Genomic DNA, 20,600 nt, shown 5'->3' with positions numbered 1-20,600 from the left:
TTTCCAAAAATACAAGGACTTGGGGGCATGAAATAAAGCTACAAAGTAGTAAATTTAAAACAAATCAGAGAAAATATTTCTTCACTCAATGTTTAATTAAACTCTGGAATTCATTGCCAGAGAATGTAGTACAAGCAGTTAGCTTAGCAGGGTTTAAAAAAAGGTTTGGATACTGTCCTAAAAGAAAAATCCATAAGCCATTATTAAAATGGACTTGGGAAAATCCACTGCTTATTTCTAGGATAAGCAGCATAAAATGTATTGTACTGTTTTGGGATCTTGCCAGGTACTTGTGACCTGGATTGGCCACTGTTGGAAACAGGATGCTGGGCTTGATGGACCTTCGGTCTGTCCCAGTATGGCAATACTTATGTACATTGTAAAATGGGAAACACACAGATTTCTGGTGTGCTCAAGCCATGCCTCCACCACACCCCCTTGAAATCTGTGCATGTGGATCTCCACTTGTCAATAGCTGCTTTTTGATATCACCATTCACATGTGTATACAATATGAATGAGTAAATGATATAATTTACATGTGGAGATGTTTCTAAAACAAAGGCCTCCACATAATCACTGATTGCATTAACTGCAATACTTGGATATTCAGCTATATGAATGGATATTTTATTGCCAATAATATTATTTTGAACGTTTTGCAGACCACTTAACTAGCAAAAGTATTTTCAACTCAGTAGAAGTCCTGATTAGTCTGATGTTATTGGTCAAAAAAGCTTGACTCAACAAAAGAACTCTGAAATGGAGCAAACTCAGGAGAATATCAGATTTCAGCACATCCTGTAATTTACTTTCATTACTGAATATGTTAGTGGGAAATGTACTCAAACTGTCATTAAAATGATATTCAGTCTTTTACTCATGTTTAATAATTGAAAAAAAAATCATACCTTGTTTAATTCTGCTGCCAAACTGGTCCTCGAGCAGCCCATGAACCACTAGTTTATATATCATGGCTTGAGCTCGTTCCAGATCCACTAGTCCTAGAACTCTCTTTATGGGCGAGCGCATAACAGCCCTTTTCACCATGTGACGCATCAAGAACTGCAGGGCGGCTCGCATTTCAACATCTTCATGGACAACTGGAGAACTAGCACAATCAGAATTATGGCCATTTTCTGCCAGCACTTTTGGTATCAGTAATAATTCTGCATATTTACTGCAACTAAGAAGAACACTAAGTGATTTCATAGCACCAAGATACAAATAGGATAATTGTACTGCTCTGATTTCTGACTGTATTATATCATGGTTTCTTAAAGCATGTTCATGGTTTTTTCTCTTTCCTTCTAGTGAATGATGTTGAGACTCTAAACTAAACTGTGTCGTTTCTACAGAAAATGATGCAATTTCATTTTCTGACTTGGAACCTGTAGTACCATGACCTTTGCCTTCGTCAAAACTTTGTGCAGGTCTTAGGTCTGATACAGAGTCACCTTCTGTTTTCTGCTCATTGTCAGCCTTCTCTTCAGATTCATGTCTGTGTTTTTTCTCATGTCGTTTAGTGCTTTGCTTTCCCAGGTCCTCGTGGATACCAGTAAGATAAGTAAGATCCAACAGCATGGAAGCAGTCAGTCCTCGAAACCTCGAGACATCAAATGGCAGTGGTTCACAGGGCTCCAGGTTATACAGTGGAGTGTCACTAGGCGACCAAAAAGTTGGGAAGCTTTAATAAAGATCAGAATGACACAGGAAGAGGCAAGTGAGGGACAGACAGGAGGAAAGTACAGGAAATAATGAAAGCAAAAGAAGATGTAAATGTGCATTTAAAAAGAGAAAGAATCAATGGTATAAGGAATTATAGTTAAAGGGAAGACAATGATTAGAAAATGTGAAGAATGCAGCTAAATGCAAGAGCCAGATACAATACTACTAAAGAACATTTTGTCCACAGCGATATGTTTTCATAAGATGGCAGATTCTTTAAAATGCATGTAATAATGGAAAAAAAAAGAAACACACAAACACCATTGCCATTTTAAAACATATAACAGAAGACTTCCAATTTAAATAATCATTTACCTGTTTTTATGAGAAACACAAAATTTAACTGAAAAGCAAAGAATGGCTCAAGACACCACATGATGGCTGATCATAGATAGGGTAATTTACTAAATCATTTCCATAGGTAGAATTGGCTTTTAGAAAACTGTTCTCCATGTGTGTGTGTGAATTTTGCTGTGAATAAAGATGCTCCCAGAGACAGGGTTCTGAAGGGGCTTCCACTTACACGTCAGAATTTTCTCACAAAAACTAGCGAGTGTAAATGCATATCAAAAAATTATTTCTTACCTGATAATTTTCTTTCCTTTAGTTGCAGCAGATGAATCCAGAGACTTGTGGTTGTGACCATCTACCAGCAGGTGGAGACAGAGAACGCTGAACTGCAGTGTCTTATAGGATGGAATGCTCCTTGGTCAGTTAGTATTTCTCATAACAAAGCAGAAGCAAACAGAATTATAACATTTCTCCTTCCCCACAGGGTAAAGTGCTAAACCAAGAACTGCAAACATGTAAAAATGAAGCACAAGTTCCAATAGAGAACTAATCGATAGGAACCGCTGTAAAAATGGTGGGCCTCTGGATTCATCTGCTGCAACTAAAAGAAAGAAAATTATCAGGTAAGAAATAATTTTTCATTCCTTAGCGTCAGCAGCAGATGAATCAAGATGGCCGACAGATAGGAGCCCTAATACAGAGCTCCCGCACCAAACCGCTCCCGGACTGCTCTGGACATCTGAGCTGTGAACCGGAGAGCGATCCGTGCGTCCGGAGACAAGGAGAAACAAGGGTGAGACGTAGCCATATTTTGTGGCTTCGTGCGGCCACCCTATCGCCAACAAAGACCTGTGAATGCGGCACCTCAGACGACCTAGCCTGACCACACGGCCACCAGAAGGCCCAACCAAGTAACAGCCAAAACCCAAAAGGTCACACAAGGAACACCACCATGACGGAACTGGGTCCTACCTCGCAACCCGATCGCTCTATCCATCGGGCGCCGGTTGAGAGTCTCTGGGTGCTTCGAGGGGCGGTAAAGTAGAGGCGGACTGCCCTCCCGACCCGCTTGCCGGTCCCGCGCTGGAATCCGAGCGAGCGGACAGAAGATCTCCAGTTTTCTGACTCTCGGCCGTTTCTTTCCCACGCGGGAGCGGCATACCAGCACGGCGGATACTGAGTTGACGAAAGGGCTACCCTGACCAGCGATTCGAGAACGCCCCGCCAGCCAGACACAGCACGAGCGGATGTCCTGAACCCCGGTGGTGAGGGCGACGTGACCTGGGCAATACAGAGCACCTCGTGCGACCGGGCCCGACCGCGCTGCGGCGGCGTCCTGGGGTGAGACAGGCCAGGAGGCTGTTGTGTGGCCCTCGCGGCTTCACTGTCTGTGCCTGAGACGGACCTATTGAAATTCTGTTCCAGTCTGCACGATCCAGCTGGTCCCAGAGCTGGACCTAATGAGCTTCTGACAAAGGAGCCCAGTCCATCCGCTCCAGCGCGCCTGATCCAACTTGTCCAGCCCACCTGCTCCAGCTTGTCCAGACCAGCGTCGCCCAGTCCGCCTGTTCAGCTCACCCCAGTCCATCTGTCCCAGCGTGTCCCAGTCCCGCTACTCTGCTCTTTTCTGCTCCTGATTACTCCAGTTCGTTTGTCCGGCTTATCCCGGTCCTGCTGCTGGGCTCTCCTCTGCTCCAGCTTATTCCAGTCCAACTTGTCACAGTCCGCCTGATCCAGCTTGTTCCAGCGTGTTCCAGTCCGCCTGATCCAGCTTCTCCCTGCTTGTTCCAGTCCGCCTGATCCAGCTTCTTCCCACCTGTTCCAGTCCACCTACTCCAGCTTGTACCTGGCCGCCTGATCCAGCTTCTCCCGGCTCGTTCCCGTCCTTCTGCTCCAGCTTGCTCCAGTCCATCTACCCCAGCTTGTTCCTGGCCGCCTGATCCAGCTTCTCCCAGCTCGTTCAAATCCAACTGCTCCAGCTTGTTCCAGTCCGCCTGATCCAGCTCGTTCCAGTCCGTCTGCCCCAGTTTGTTCCAGTCCATCTGCTCCAGCTTGTTCCAGCTTGCTCCAATCCTGCTGCTCTGCTCTCTTCTGCACCATATTATTCCAGCTTGTTCCAGTCCTGTTGCTGAGCTCTCCACTGCACTCACCTGTTCCTGCCTGCCTGCTAGCCAAGCAACCAACCTGCCTGCTTGTCAGCCCTTCAACCAGTTAAGGCTGAGTTTGGCTTGGAGGGTCCAAGAGAGATGGAGACCAACAGCTGAGAAGGAACCCCTGAAGTGGTCTAATGTGGAATCTGGCCCATGGAAGAATGTGAAAGATAGAGGCCATTGCACCCAGAACTGGAACATATTCCCAGACCCCAAGATCTGGTAGGGAAAGTAGAACCTGACTTTGGTGTGAATCTTTTGCTGATGAACAACAGGATGAAATGTCTTCCCTAAGCCTATGTCGAATATCACTCCCAGATACACCAAGATTTGTGTTGGAAACAACTGTCTGTTGGTGAAATTGAATACCAGTCCTGAGGACTGAAGAAGAGCAGCTATCTTGGATGAAACTTGCAGCCTCTCTTGAAAGGACGAGTCGCAAATCAGTCAATCGTGAGGTATAGATAAACCTTCAATCCATCCTTGCGAATGAAGGCTGCCACTACTACCATGACCTTGAAAAAATGTCCTTGGTGATGTGGAAAGGCTGAATGACATGGTCATAAATGATAATGTTAACCAAGGATTGCAAATCACAAATCTTCCGTGGGAAAGTGAAATGGGAATATGAAAGCATGCTTCCTTGAGATCCAGGGAGGTTATAAACTCTTTCTGCTGGACTGAAACTATTACCAACTGCAATGTTCCCATTGTGAAATGTTAAACCTTTAACACTCTGACTTTTTGAAATCCAAACTCAGGTAGAAAGAAGCTCACTTCTTTAGAACTACAAAGTAAATAGAATAACTTCCTGTTCCCCAATTGCAACTGGGGACAGTCTTGACTGTGCCTAAATGAAGAAGCATTTGCAAGGTGGCTTGAACTGTTTGATATTTGGGCTCCGGGGCATAGCCAGACAACATATTTTGGGTGGGCCTAGGCAAGAAATGGGTGGGCACCAAGTGTTCTCCCCCCCTAAAAAAAAAAAACTCAGCTGGTGGGAAAACGCTTCTTTCCACCTTGGCAGCAGGAATGCACTGAAAACTGAGCATGCGCAGGTGCCGGTGTTGTGGAGAGTAGCATTTTCGTTACCATCAGGGGGAAATCTTCAGCTGGTGGAACTTGGGATTCCCACCAGTTATCACTAAACATGTGCTACTGTTGGGTGGGCCTGAGCCATAAATGGGTGGGCCCTGGCCCACCCAAGCCCACCTGTGGCTACGCCACTATTTGGGCTGGAGATTGCATGGAGATTTCAAGAAAAAAAAATCTGCAGTGGAATGGGAGAACTCCAGTTTGTAACCTTGCTTTAGTATTTCCAAGACACATTGGTCTGAGGTAATTTTGGTCCACTCCTCATGGAACCTGGAAAGGAATTCTGCTATTATGAAACCCAAGGAGCGAACTGAGACCCCATGATTGGGAGATGCAGAAGGCATTGATAGACCTGGAGTTTGAAGCCGAGTTCTTTCTGGCATAATGAAAGACGGCCTGTCTTTGTTGAAGTAGAAACCCTGCAGGTTAGACTTGTCTGGCTTGCACTTGGTCTCACGAAACCTAAGATGAGAGAGAGAATTTAAAAGAATCTTTAGACTTGTCTTCTGGCAATCTCCAAGACTTGAAGTCCCCTAGGTCTTTACTCAATTTCTCTAGATCTTCTCCAAAACAAAAGTTTATCTTTAAAAGGTAGCTTGCTAAATGTGACTGAGAAGTCAAGCAGCTGTCCAATGCCTAAGCCAGAGCTATTTGCTGAGAGGGTCAAGTATGGCTTGAGTGGCTGTGCATTAGAACTGGCTGTTCATTTGGAACTAACTAGTTTAGCAGAGAGCCAGAGCTAGATGGTGTAGCAGAATATGGCTGTTTGTACCATTGTGCACTATTGATGGCAAGGTGCATTGGGACTTGAACCAGCAACTTCTAGATCTCTGTGCTCACTCTCAGCTGGTTGCTTTAACCATTAAGTTATTCTTCTACACTGAAGTAGCTACGTAATAATCGCTAGCAGTCAAATACAAAGAAAAGGTGCAAAAGAAGCATTTAGAGACACTACAGCATACAGGCTAATGGTGCCGCTGATACAGTGGTGGCTGGAGCTGGTACGTAATAGTTTTGGCCAGAGCAGCTGTGGCAAACCAACATAGCTACCTTTAGCACTGTAGTGCAGTGTTAGCTGTTCCAGCCATACAGTGAACTGCTTGTCAAGGCAAGCAAAATGGCAGAGTGAAGTAAAATAAGCCCCATTTGAAACAGAGCTGAGTTCCAGAGCTTTTAAAATGATGCACAAACCAGCTGTGAACCTGCAACCTTCAGGATGAAAGCCAGCCACCTTCCAGAATAGAACTATTTTGCTGTAAACACTACACCTGGAGAAAATGCCCCCATGGCAGCACTGAGGTTCCATGGTTACCATGGAGACCAGTGCACTAGCCTCAGAAAATAACAATACCTAACATTTCCACAAACGTGGAGCCAACAGAACTAAGCCTGACTAAGTAAACTCCATTCTAAAGGTGCTGAAAAAAGGAATTCCTGTACTGTCAATATAAATAGAGTTCTGGTAAGAAAAAGAAAGTTCCACAAAAGAAGTGAGGAAAACTTTCAGGGTGTTAAAGTAACTGCCCTCTGTGAAAAAACTGAGGGGACTCAAAGTTCTCTAAATTGGTATCTAAGAATATGAGAACACTAAATTGGCCCTTTCAGAGGACCTAACACACAGGGTGCACTGCCCTGATGCTGTTCACTGGCTCCCACATTAGGAACAGCATTTAACCAACTCTGGAACTTATCTTAACTCACCACAGACAGCTTGGCCTTTTGGTGACTGCTGCCATTAACGAATCCATTTTAGGCAAACATAGCTTTTCCAGCTAAGGCATGGAAATGGAGTAAAGACACGACATAGCCACCGTCAATTGAAGGACAATGTATGGAATGACCCTGCATAGCCACATGCACTGGAAAATACTGAAGCGTCTTCTAGTGTTCACCATTTTAAGATCAGCAGATTAAGAACCTTTTGTGCCTTAGGTATAGGAAGGCAACTCCTCCTTATAAAACACCCACACTGCGGTGGGATCATCAGAGTCCACTGTAAATGCTCCCCCTCCTCCAATTCCTCCTGCATCTGTGCAGAAAGGGGCTGCCCTGAAATGAGTCCCTCAGAATGAAAGAGAGACAGGGGAGCAATAGACCCTACTTCTGAGCTGGAGTGCAAACGTCTCCTCTTCAGGGCAGGGTCCATCAGTTGAGACTGAGGCAGGGAACAAGTCAAAAATCTCCAAAGGCTGAGCTAAAAAGGAACTGTCAGTTCCCCTATCAGACTTCCGCAACATATAGACATTATGGAGCAGCAAAATTAACTTGGGGGGGGGGGGGGGGAGAAGGAAGGTCAGAAGACACCAGCACCGGAGAAACCCCCAGAGCAACCCCCAGAGCGGCTGACGCAAGGACCTCTGAAGCACTGCCATGTAAAGGAGCCACCGGCAGCGCTGCTCCTGAATCACACTGCTGTATAAAAGGCTGCCAGACCACTTTCGGCCCCATGAGGATAATGAGCCCTCATCTCTCCCACAAGGGAAAATAACAAGTCCTCCCTGTACACGGCCCCCTTTACCAGAGGAGACACTGCACAGCCATCCAGAAACTGTCCCAATGCTGCTCTATGCTTACCACAGTGAGGACAGCTTTTAACAACTTCAGCAGCCATTGCAAAGAAAAACAAAAGTAAAACCACAACAGACCCATAGGTGAAAGAAAATGCAAAGATACACTCACCCTGGGAGAGCCAGCTGTTGGGAGTCCTGCCTGTCGAACTCAGTGCTGCTGGAAGTACACTCACATCCTCTCCATTACTATGCCCTTTATACTGGCCCAAACCAGCATCTCTCCTGCAGCCAATGGTATGGAATTTAAAAGAATTATGCCCAATTTTGTTTTCCAGTGAGGAAGGAGAATTGAGAAGGGTGGGAGCGGGACCTGGGGTGACCAGGTGTACCCTCCCTAAAGGTGGAACCGTTCAGCCACACACCTCAAAGCTCTACTGAACTGAGAGACCCAGAACAGGAGCCACCATCAGATGAGACCATCCATCCACCTGCTGCTGGAGATAGAGAACACTAACTGACCAAGGAGCATTCCATCGTTCTCTATCTCCACGTGCTGGTAGATGGTCACAACCACAAGTCTCTGGATTCATCTGCTGCTGACGCTAAGGAAGAGTAGTTTCACAGAAATAATTTTTGAAGTGAAAGTGTGTGCACACTTTCACTTTGAAAACTAGGGTAGAGTCTGGAGTTCAAAGACCCAAGTACTTTGTATCAATGTAAGCAGTTAGAAAATTATCTCCCTCCCCAATATGGAAGAGAGAGGTGCTGTTGCTGGGAGATTTCAATTTGCTGGATGTAGATTGGAAGGTTCCATCTGCGGAATCGGAAAGAAGTAGAGAGATCATGGATGCTTTCCAAAGTGCTCTGCTCAGACAAATGGTGACGGAACCCACAAGGGAGGGAGCGACGCTGGATCTGCTGCTCACAAATGGGGATGTGTGCCAAATGGCCGAGTGGGTGCTCACCTGGGCAGCAGTGACCATCAAACAGAATGGTTTGATATGACAGCTGAAGTGGAGGGCGGCCACTCAAAACTCAAAGACCTGGATTTCGTGCTGACTTTAGTAAAATGGGGGAATACCTGAGGAAGGAGCTGATGGGCTTGGAGGACGAACGAGAAGTGGAAGGACAGTGGTCCAAGCTGAAAGAAGCTATAAATATGGCCACAAAACTTTTTTTGTAAGGAGAGTAAATAAAAGCAAGAGAAAAAGGAAACCGATATGGTTCTCCAAGCAAGTGGCTGAGAAAATAAAGGCTAAAGAGTTGGCGCTCCTGAAATACAGAAAAACTCAAGATGAGGAACACAGAGGAATACCGGATGAAACTGAAAGAAGCAAGAGAGAGATATGTCTGGCGAAAGCACAAGCGGAAGAACAAATGGCTAGAAATGTAAGGAGGGGTGACAAATATTTCTTCAGGTATATTAGTGAAATGATGAAGAAAAAGCAAATTTGCTAAACAGATACTTTTGTTCTGTTTTCACAGAAGAAAATCCAGGACAAGGACCACGATTGACTGGCAAAAGTACACATGAGAATGGAGTGGATATAGCACCGTTCAAGGAAGAGAGTGTGTATGAACAACTTGAAAATCTAAAGGTGGACAAAGCCGTGGGACCGGATGGGATCCACCCCAGGATACTGAGGGAGCACAGAGAGGTTCTGGCGGGTCCTCTTAAAGATTTGTTTAATAAATCCTGGGTTCCGTGGGATTGGAGAACAGTGGATGTGGTCCCTCTTCACAAAAGTGGTGATAGGGAAGATGCTGGAAACTACAGGCCGGTAAGCCTCACTTTGGTTACTGGAAAAGTAATGAAAGCGATGAAGGAAAGGATAGTGAATTTCCTGGAAGCCAATAAGTTGCAAGATGCGAGACAACATGGTTTTACCAAAGGGAAATCGTGCCAAACGAATCTCATTGAATTCTTTGGGTGACCGGAGAATTGAATCAGGGACGTGCTATAGATGTAATCTACTTAGATTTCAGCAAAGCTTTTGACACGGTTCCCCACAGGAGGCTCTTGAATAAACTTGACAGGCTGAAGATAGGACCCGAAGTGGTGAACTGGATTAGGAACTGGTTGATGGACAGACGCCAGAGGGTGGTGGTTAATGGAATTCGCTCGGATGAGGGAAAGGTGAGTAGTGGAGTGCCTCAGGGATCGGTGCTGGGGACGATTCTGTTCAATATATTTGGGATTGATATTGCCGAAGGATTAGTAGGTAAAGTTTGCCTTTTTGTGGAAGATACTAAGATTTGTAACAGAGTGGACACCCAGGAGGGAGTGGAAAACATGAAAAAGGATCTGCAGAAACTAGAAGAATGGTCTAAGGTTTGACAATTAAAATTCAATGCGAAGAAATGCAAAGTGATGCACTTAGGAAGTGGAAGTAGAAATCCACGGGAGACGTATGTGTTAGGCGGTGAGAGTCTGATATGTACAGACAGGGAGAGGGGTCTTGGGGTGATAGTATCTGAGGATCTGAAGGCGACGAAACAGTGTGACAAGGCGGTGGCTGTAGCTAGAAGGTTGCTAGGCTGTTTAGAGAGAGGTGTGACCAGCAGAAGAGGTTTTAATGCCCCTGCATAAGTCGTTGGTGAGGCCCCATCTGGAGTATTGTGTTCAGTTTTGGAGGCCGTATCTTGCTAAGGATGTAAAAAGAATTGAAGCGGTGCAAAGAAAAGCTACAAAAATGGTATGGGATTTGCGTTACAAGACGTATGAAGAGAGACTTGCTGATCTGAACATGTATATCCTGGAGGAAAGGAGAAACAGGGGTGATATGATACAGACGTTCAAATATTTGAAAGGTATTAACCCGCAAACGAACCTTTTCCGTAGATGGGAAGGCTCTTAGAACTAGAGGACAAGAAAAATGTCAGGAAGTATTTTTTCACGGAGAGAGTGGTGGATACTTGGAATGCCCTCCCGCGGGAGGTGGTGGAGATGAAAACGGTAACGGAATTCAAACATGCGTGGGATAAACATAAAGGAATCCTGTTCAGAAGGAATGGATACTCAGAAGCTTAGCTGAGATTGGGTGGCAGAGCCGGTGGTGGGAGGCGGGGCTAGTGCTGGGCAGACTTCTACAGTCTCTGCCCTGAAAATGGCAGATACAAATCAAGGTCAGGTATACACAAAGTAGCATATATGAGTTTATCATGTTGGGCAGACTGGATGGACCGTGCAGGTCTTTCTCTGCCGTCATCTACTATGTTACTATGAAAATAATTCTTTATGAAGATGCATCACACTCACTCATCCACAACAGTGTTCTCTGCAGAAATTTTTGCCAGCTGGGTGGCATGAATAAGTACCCAAGTGGGGGCACTGGAGTAGTACACAGTATTATAAAACGTTCTGTTAAGTTAGCCAGGTGGTCAGTAAAACCAGCCAGATGGTGTGCCTATTCAAAAGGTCTGAGGGAGAACACTGCACAAGATGGCACTGGTTGGACCAGAACAAGATGTGGGAGGTAAGAGAGGAAAAAAGCCTGACAACTTTTTATGAGGAATTCAGGCTCCGCCTTATGTTCCTCTATGTTCAGGTTGGTAGACAAAGGCTGGATCTGTGCTGGCAAAACTACAGAAGGGACCTAATTTACCAAGACTTGTCTCCTGAACTGTGTCTATATGGGAAAAAAGCTTAGAAAATTAGGCCAAAAATGAAATATTGAGTGGTCTTCAGATGAAAGGAAAAATTTACTGAATACTAAATTTGCCTTCCACTTGGCCCTCCTCCAAAGCCACCTTCTCCTAACTGCTATGCTCTTGTAGGGTTAAGCACAAGGCTCATCTGAATCACAAAATGTACACAAGTCAATTTGCTTATAGAGTTCTGAAATGATGGATCTCTTGCCTGAAGCTTTAATTTCCTGGTTTCAGAAATAGTTTTATAGCATTTTTTTCCATTTTTATCCTTTCCAACCCAACATGTTGGAGAGACTGATACATAAGGGGTCAAGAATGTTGATCTTTCTCTGCCTCCCTGTTTATGGGCAAAACAACTATCTGAAAATGTAATGTAATGAGACCAAATTTGGCAAGGAGGAAACTGGTGAAAAGACACACTGAGGGCTTCATAGACAGTTAATAACAAAGAAAATGAAATAGCTATATGAATCATTAAAAGGTGGTCCATCAAGAATGGGGAATAATTTTTCTATTTGTAGTTCTTTAACTATCCCCCTACCTTTGTGTGAGTGAGCCTGTCCTGCATGTTTCCAGTGTCACTAGTAGCAGACTGTTGGTAGGATTCAGCCAAAGATCAAACAGTGAGCACACTGGCTGCTCTAGTCACAGGAAGAGAAGTAATGAGTTGAGGGGAGCTAATTTGCTACAGAAGTGAAGATTCTATAAGAGGTGGGAAGGGGAACTAGTTCTGCAAAAACACAGGGCATACCTTGGAGAAAGTCATGGAGTTTCCTGCCTTTTGGGGCGGGGGCTGCTGCAAGCTGAGGAACACAGCAGGAAGACATTGAGGGAATTTCTTTATATGATGAAGGGCAGAGGGATAGTGATGGTGTCACATGAGTAGCAAGCAGCACCATAATATTAGGTGTGTATGCAAGTGTGCATTTGTGAAGAGCAAGAGTGTGTTCCTGTTTCTTTGTCTGATGGGGCCAATGTCATGGTTAAACCAGCCATCATTTCAAGTCTTGGCAATGACATATAATAGTTTCATATACTATCATACTTGGTTTAATTTTATTAGTCCAATGAAATGGTCACATAACACAGCATTCAGACCCCTCTCCTTAGTGTTCTAACTCAAAGAGACATTGATAAAGGGCCAGCCTTTAGCCATGATGCTCCCCTCCTCACCCCTAGGCGTGATTCAAGGTCCTATCCCACCCCAGTCCTGCATCTCCTTTTTCTCTCCTTACCTTCCCCCCTCCCCCGCCAACATAACCAGCATCTCACCTTCCTACCCTCCACTATCTCATCTCCCCTTCCACTCCCTATCCCCCTCTTGGATCCAACATTTCCCCTTCTCCTCCTTCCCAGGTCTGGTATCTTATTTGTCCTATCCCTCCCTAGCCCCCTCCATAACTACCCCCCTTCCCCTGGATCTCATATCCTCTCCTTAAACCACTCCCGTATTTACTATCCTCCTCCTGCATCCGCTGTTACAATTCTTCCCCGGCCGCTTCAAAAGTGCTCTTTGCCAGCAAGGGGCCTTTCAGAAGATGCCTGCACTTACGCGATGCCACCTTCCGCCCTTCCCAGATGAAAGACTTCCTTTTGAGGGGAGGGTGAGAGGTGGCAGTGCTTGAGAACACTTTTGGCCCAAGAAGTGGTGCAACAGTGGTGGTGGAAGCAGGAGCATGTAATACAATTGCGGCTGGTTTAGCAAAGGGAAAGGAGATAACACTCTTCTGCCGCACTGCTGAGACAATACAGCTACAGGCACACACATGGGTTGGAAAGAATATCATGAGCATGCTCCACATTCTTTCCTCACTTTTTTCCACTTGTTGATGCAGAAGAAAACAACACTATTAGGCAAAAATATATATATATTGTGAACCACTCTGTTATTGTTTTAAGGAAGAGCGGTATATCGAATAAAAAAAAGTAATAAAAAAACGCTACACCATTTATTTCACTTCAAATAATATGTACCATATTGGATCATTTATTTTAAGAATGTGTTAGTGTTTAAAGTGAAAAAGAATGAAGAGCAAAATAAGGAGAAATTAGGTCTTGCCTGATCATTTTCTTTCCATTAGTCCTTCCCACTATTCCAGAACCTGTGAGATAGTTGTGTCAATCAACCAGCAGGTAGAGATAGAGGACTGAAAACTGAGCAGAGACATATCTCTCTTGGCATCCAGTCCAGCTCCTCAGTATTTACTTACACAAGCAGTAAGGAGAAACTCAGAACACAACTTAAACAACTCGCTAACCTAACACTAACCAGGCAAGTAAATGTGTGGACCTCTCTCTCATCTCTGGACAACCTGTAGAGAACAAGAGACATGCAGGAAGCACCATGCAAGGTGACGGTCATTATTTGACCTAATACTTCTTACTGAATATCTCAGAAACCTCATGAAGGTCTCTGGAATAGTGGGAAGGAAAATGGAAAGAAAATCATCAGGTTAGACTTAATTTCTCCTTCTATTACGTAACTTCCCATTATTCTAGAACTTGTGGGATATTCAAAAGCAATGCCTAGAGTGGGTGGGATCCTGGCACCACGTCCTGAGGACTGAAGCCCCAAAACTAGCATACGAGCACGCTACAATGTCTACTCTGTAGTGCTTGGCAAATGTATGCAGCATCAAACCATCGCCACCTTGCAAATAACCACCGGAGACAGTAAGGTAGTCTCCACCCAAGATGTTGTTCCTGCGCTCTCCTGCATAAAACTGCACTGGCCCTGATGGACAGCCCAAAGACCCGGGCATATTCGGATGCTGAACCGAATCCAAAGATGTGCTGCTGCAGACCATTTTTTCTGCATCCTGCAGGATTCCCAGCTTGCGCACACTGCAATGCCCTGATGCCGGCCAGTGGGTTCCAAAGCGGGAACACTGCTTAACTGCCTGCATGGGAGTTGCCATTCACCTCAACTGTCACCAGCGCAGCACAATGTCTCCCAAGCGGCGAGTCAGGATCCCTCCCCTGCACCACGTAGAACTTGCAGCCCTCCAAGCAGCTCCAAGTCAAACTTTAATCAGACTTACCACTGCCAGCTTCTCCCTCCTCCCCCCCCCTCCCCACAAATCTCACAGTCTCCACAAGTCTTACCACAGATGAGAAAGGCTCAGGACTGATACTAACCTCTATTTAAAAAAAAAAAATTAAGGCTGTTGTGCTGGAAAAGGAGAGCTCCACAGGAAACAGGGGAGAAGTGAAGGGAGAGAAGAAGTAACTTCGTGGGGCATCTCCACCTGCTGGTTGACAGACACAACTATCCCACAAGTTCTGGAATAGTGGGAAGCTACATGGGAATAAGCAGATATTAACTATTTTGTATACTGGATTTTATTCGCATCTATCAAATGGTTGCAAGATAGCAGCAATATCTGGGATAGCAGAGTGAAAGAGTATCTCTATAACCTTTTAAAATTTCAAGCCCAGGTTTTATGAATAGAAACAAGACATGCTAAGCTCATCCTCATTTAAGGTATTGAGTTTAGCACCATTTAGTTCCCAAAACTATTTTTGTTTAGTGAAAGAATAAGCAGGTCAACAAACTATACCTGATAGTAATCTCAGCTTCATCCCACTGGACTTTGGCCGATGTGCTGCCCTCTTTCACAACTCCAAGTAAGGTAGCATGACGCCCTGTCTGTTTGTGCACACATCGACCACCAACTCTAAGGCCAGCATCAACTCCACCAAGCACTGCGAGAACGGGCCACACCTCTACACAGAGTATCTTCAGTTGCAACTCTGAAAGGTCAGCAAGACCATGCCTGCTATGTTTACTTTTCTCCTCCTCTTTATTCTCTTCTTGTTCCTCTCGACTTTGAACTGAACGGCTTTTCTTCAACTTCTGCCCAGCTTCTTTAAGGCATGTTTTGATTTTGTGCAGACGTTCTATCATTTTTTTATTAATGCAGTGCGTCCACCTGTCAGTGCGATGTAAGATGCGGATAAGTTGCACTGTTGCTTCTGCCAGAACTGCAGCTACAGGGCTGCAGATCGGGTCACCAGGAAGCAGATCTCTAGGTGTGCCACGCATCTGCATGTCACAAATTTTCACCTGTGTGTATAAAGATGAATCTTTGAAACCATTCTGTTATATATATATATATATATTAAAAAAAAAACAATCTCTGCTATAATGAATAATATAATTTCATTCTCTACACTGGCAATTCCGGGATCTGAAAGGGTGTTTTTTTCTTTGGTTTTTTTTTATTTTAATATACATGTGAACTACCCTGTTACCTTTTCTCCTGGGTTGCTGCTATAGAACATTACACAAGGATGTAGTTCTGCTGCATCCACATCTTCAAAAGCCAGTTTAGGTTCCTTGACAAAAATAAAAGCAAGTATATTGTGAACATGTACATAACCATGTTTTGTATATAAAATTGGAAACATTACTGGTCACACAAGGTTTTCTTAGCATCCGACTTGTTTTGAAAACTGTAGAGCCATCAGATAATACTAGGCTGAAGTCCCACTGAATATCCAGAAACTGACCCAATTACTATAAAAACAATATCAACTAAAGCCCTGTTATGGTTTTCAAAGTAACAATAAAGTTGCTTATCAGTAACAGGCCTCCTCTGCAAACAGCAATTTATCAATTACACAGTTGGAATCAAGTGACTGTGCTTGACATCAAATGAATGAAACTAACAGAAGGCAAAAAAAAAACATTCACTGTGCAAACATAGCAGTTGTACAACTACAGCAGCCCCATGGCTCCTCTTCTTAATTCCATTTATTTAGCTTTGATGGAGGATGGGTGGGCAGAGAGAGGGATGATGGGTGGGCAGAGGGAGGGAGGGAGGGTGGGTGGTTACTGGTTAGAATAATTATGATGGGAAAACGGGTGAGCCTCACTGGTGAACTGATGTCCTCAAAGAATACCCCGTTAGAGGTAAGCAGGTTCACCTATTCATAGTGTTCTAATTTAATTCGCAAACGTTTTTTTTTTCTTCCAGGCCAAAACTGTTCTGGGTGACATCTTTGTGTATATATTGCAACTGGAGTCATCATGGCTTGGTTCCAAACACTCATAGTGAACCTTGTGATGCTTGGCAATGGGCAACTTGTGGTTGCATTTGGGACAAAACTTGAAGCCACCCGCCTTTTTCTTTGACATGGTTAGAATAGGTAAAGCAAAAGATAAAGATATTCCTCTTGACAGATGGAGACCCAAAGAACAAAAATAACTTTGACCGAGTTGCCTGCTGGAATGGCTGTGTGAAAGAAATATCCCAGGGGACTGCACAAATTATGAAAAATAAAATAACCATGTTTGCATGCTCCAACTTGTGAGGACTGCTATTCAGCTTGACCTTGAAGACTCCACAAAAACTAAGGCAACAATTACCAGAATTTTAGCAGAACAGTTACTTAAGAAAACAAACAAACAAAAAAAAAACAACTGAAAAAAACTATTGCACAGTAGAAAGAATATCAGTGGAACAAAAAAGGAAGCAGATCTTGTTGAAGAAAACAGCCTCAATAAGAAAGTTCAGCTTCCCTGGCTGGAAAAAGCAAGACATGCCTCATCAGGAGGGGAAGAGCCATTCCCATTCCCAGCTGAATATAGACAGGCTTGAGCCAGAAGGGCAAAGAGGAAAGAATGCACCTGGGAAGTGGAAGTGTCGCTCTCTCTCCCGCCTGGAGGTTATGGCGTGTAGGGAGAAAGGTAACCCTAACTCTGGCTGTGAAGCAAAGGGCAGTGAACTGGAATAGGAAGCCTGCTAAAGGAATTCCAGGTACTGCAGAGGCAGTTGTGGGAAGCCACAGAAAGAAGCTTGTTGGAGTGGGGAGCTGCCAGCCCTCGATAAGGAAGGGGGGCAGACCGCTGGAAGAAGCTTATGGGAGCGGGTAGCTGCCAGCCCTAAATAGCGCATGGGCACACTTTTGAAAGAAGCCTGTCGAAGTGGGGAGCTGCCAGCCTCAATAGTGGAGGGGCAGACCACTGCTAGCTTTCAACAGGGGAGGGGGCAGACTGCTGAAAGAAGTTTGTGAGAAATATTTGGACCAGATACCCCTGGTGGTACAGAACCAGGTACAGAAAACTCTTAGAATTGATTTTGCATTGTGCACAATAGCAGCTTGCTGTTTATCTTTTGTTTGTTACACTGGTGTTAAAACTGCTTGGTTGGAATAAAGGAATAAAACTCGGAGTGGATCACTTTGTGGCCTTGACCTGAACTCAGGGAAATTATAAAGCTAGGAGTGCTGACCAAGTGATAGAAGGGCTCAAGGAACCCAGGACCCAGGGTTATTATCACAGTGCATAACTGCAAGTGGGCTATACCAATGGGTGGGGGTTGTGGGCATTGTGCCTAGCAATGTGCACAACTTAAAGAATACTATCAGTTGTATTCATTTTAAGGCCATTGATCTGGTGTAAATGGTTGCACCTAAATTTTATTTGCGCTAGTATTCTGTGCAGAAAGGAGGCTGCAAAACCATCGACTAAGTCAGTGCTTACCAATCTTTCAGTAGTGAGGGCCAATGACGTTTTATGAAGGGCCCACCCAGGTTACAACCCCAAACACAGGTTTTGCAACCTCATTTAGGATCCCCCAGTTTGGGAAGCTATGGACTAAGGAGTACAAAGGAAAAAGTGTTTCTGCAAAACCATAAAAACAAACTACTATTCAAGTTTTTCTCACCAATTTAGGAGCTAGGAGTTCTTTTGTCATTTAGTATGGGCAGAATAAACTCATATTTTAATTCCTGAAACAATAAGATTGCACCTTGAACCTGAAATGGCCAGACATTACTCTATTAATTTTCATAATATGACAACTATAAACCACAAATTCACCCATAACTGTACTATAATTCTGTTAATTTTGCTGCTGCATTGTAACAACAAACTTATACAATTAATTTTTAAATATATTCTGGTCAAGATTAAAAAGCACTTATGGTGGAACAGCAGTCGGAGAAGCTTTCCCATGCAGACTTCTCAATTGCATGGGTAATGTCACTGATAAACTAGCTATCTTATTTGTCTTTGGAGAAAGCAAAGTTAATGACCTCTATCAGATATTCTCGGAGGACAGCAGGACTTGATTCCTCAAGTATGGGTGACATCACTAACGAAGCTCATCAGGTGAAGGAATACCTCAGCAACCTTTTCTAGAAGCCTTTGGTCAGGTTCCAGGCATTGCAAGAACCAGGAATGGGTATCTGTAATAGATACTGTCCAATTGAACCGGTGTCTTTCTTCTATGTTTGTGCAGCGCTGCATACGCCTTGTAGCGCTATAGAAATGCTAAATAGTAGTAGTAGTAGAACACCTTTTGAAGCAGCTGGACATTTCATTCAGAAAAACAGCCCTAGTGAAATCAAATTATTCAATAGTGACAAAACAAAACACCCCAACCTAAACTAGCCTACTTTACGCTGATGCAAAGAAAGAAACTAAATTTAAAAGATGTAAAACTATGTGAGTAACTACCGGGTACTTAAAAAAAAAAAAAAAAAAAACACCACGTGAAGGTGACAGGATTCACAAAATCTCAAGACAGGAAATCAAAACACTTTTGAGATGCTGAGGCAACCATGATGGGAAAAGATTAGAATGAGGGGGCCCAGTTGACATTGGCAGGCAGGAATTGTTGCAAATTCGTAGTGAGCTACATAAAGGCTTCTAGAAAAGCAGCTGAGGTACTGCTTTGTGTGCTGGGCTCTGCTGGCTATGTCAAACAATACATGAGTATTTGGCTGCTTTATAAATAGGCTGAATTTAGCCATCCAGAAAAAGGGTGTTTGGGGTGGCACAAGGGGGGCTGTAAAGATATTCCTCCAGCAGTGAAATTCAGCCACTGAACATATAACTTATTCATCAAAGTGCAAACAGAAGGTGTAACTTTAAATATCTAGCCTAAATGCTTAACATTATATGTGAATTTTCAAAGCTAGTACTTATAGTGCTGCCACTAAGAATACACATAATTATAATTGTTTAAATTTGATGCTCAAAGTTAAACAGTAGCTGTGCCACCAAAAACAAAATTCAGAGCCTCACAGAAAAGAAAAATTCAATTAACTTTATTCTCTAATTTGTAATATGTATTATCACTGCAAGCAGTTCATAGTTGACATTTAGGGCCCTGTTTACTATGGTGCATTAGCGTTTTTAGCGTGCCTACACTTAGCACGCGCTAACCATGTAGGCGCCTATAGGGATATTGTAGGCATGTACATGGTTAACGCATGTTAAAAACATTAATGCGTCTATAATGCTGCTTAGTAAACAGGGCCCTGAGTTCTCAGTTTTTGATGACTTTATACTTGAACAATGTAGAAACCAGCTCTTTTTGTCTAAAAATAAACGTTGACAAAGAATATTTAGTACCTCTCCATTTTTACCAAAGGAAATAGTTCTGGCCTCCATATCCAATACACAGGTGATGAAATCTCCTTGAGTAAAACTGGATAGTGTCAGAGTCTGTTCGCCATTATGGTACAGGTTCCCACTATAGGCTCTATATAACCACATGTCAGACGTAGTCCGATGGTTGAAGTCATGTACCGGCCAGCGAGATACTCCAACACAGGTGCCTTCATTGCCTCGGTTTTCCTTCACAATATAAAACTAAAAATAAAATGGAATTGATTACCATACAAAATACTAGGTAGAGGGTATTGCATTCACCTAAGAGAAGAGTATCGTAATGAGCAACCTTCGTCCACAATGAAAATCAAACTAAATTTTATATGTGGAGGAAAAAAACCTCAGTATTGGCCCTCATTATTCTTATGAAAGAAATTGTGGCTTCCATACATCAATGGTCAAAAAAAACACTTTTTATAAAAACATTAACTTCTGACTGGTTAAATAGTGTATCGGTACCTAACCGTTAATATTCAGTGGCAGATAGCCAGCTATCTCCGCTGAATATTGCTAGTTAGCGCCCACATAACTGGCTATATTGTGTGATCTATCTGGATAAGTTTAGCAATCAAATAGGACTGCATAAATAGCTGTCTGCTAAAAAGTTAACCAGCCAGCACTGAATATTGGCATAGCCAGTTAACCTTTTAGCAGATATTCAATGCTGGTCGCCATCGCCAGAAACAGCCTGGTATTGAATATTCGGATTTAATGCCAGCAGCGGACAGCAAAAGCGCTGCCAACTGAACATAAGAACATAACAGTAGCCATA

At 43.8% G+C, this 20,600-nt stretch overlaps 1 protein-coding gene across 1 annotated transcript in view; it reads right to left on the bottom strand.

The window, feature by feature from the left end:
* Nucleotides 1–20,600, bottom strand: part of HERC1 (HECT and RLD domain containing E3 ubiquitin protein ligase family member 1) — a 736,289-nt gene that overhangs the window by 366,226 nt on the left and 349,463 nt on the right. Inside the window, exons 36-39 of the mRNA XM_030188195.1 lie at nt 19,790–20,029; nt 15,679–15,762; nt 14,985–15,490; nt 911–1,662 (exon numbers count right to left, since the gene is read on the bottom strand). Coding sequence (XP_030044055.1) covers nt 911–1,662; nt 14,985–15,490; nt 15,679–15,762; nt 19,790–20,029 — 1,582 coding nt within the window. The remainder of the gene's footprint in view (nt 1–910; nt 1,663–14,984; nt 15,491–15,678; nt 15,763–19,789; nt 20,030–20,600) is intronic.

Source organism: Microcaecilia unicolor, chromosome 1, assembly GCF_901765095.1.
Source record: "Microcaecilia unicolor chromosome 1, aMicUni1.1, whole genome shotgun sequence".
Classification (NCBI taxonomy): domain Eukaryota; kingdom Metazoa; phylum Chordata; class Amphibia; order Gymnophiona; family Siphonopidae; genus Microcaecilia; species Microcaecilia unicolor.
Note: the sequence above shows the minus strand (reverse complement) of the source record. Positions and strands in the feature narration are given on the sequence as shown.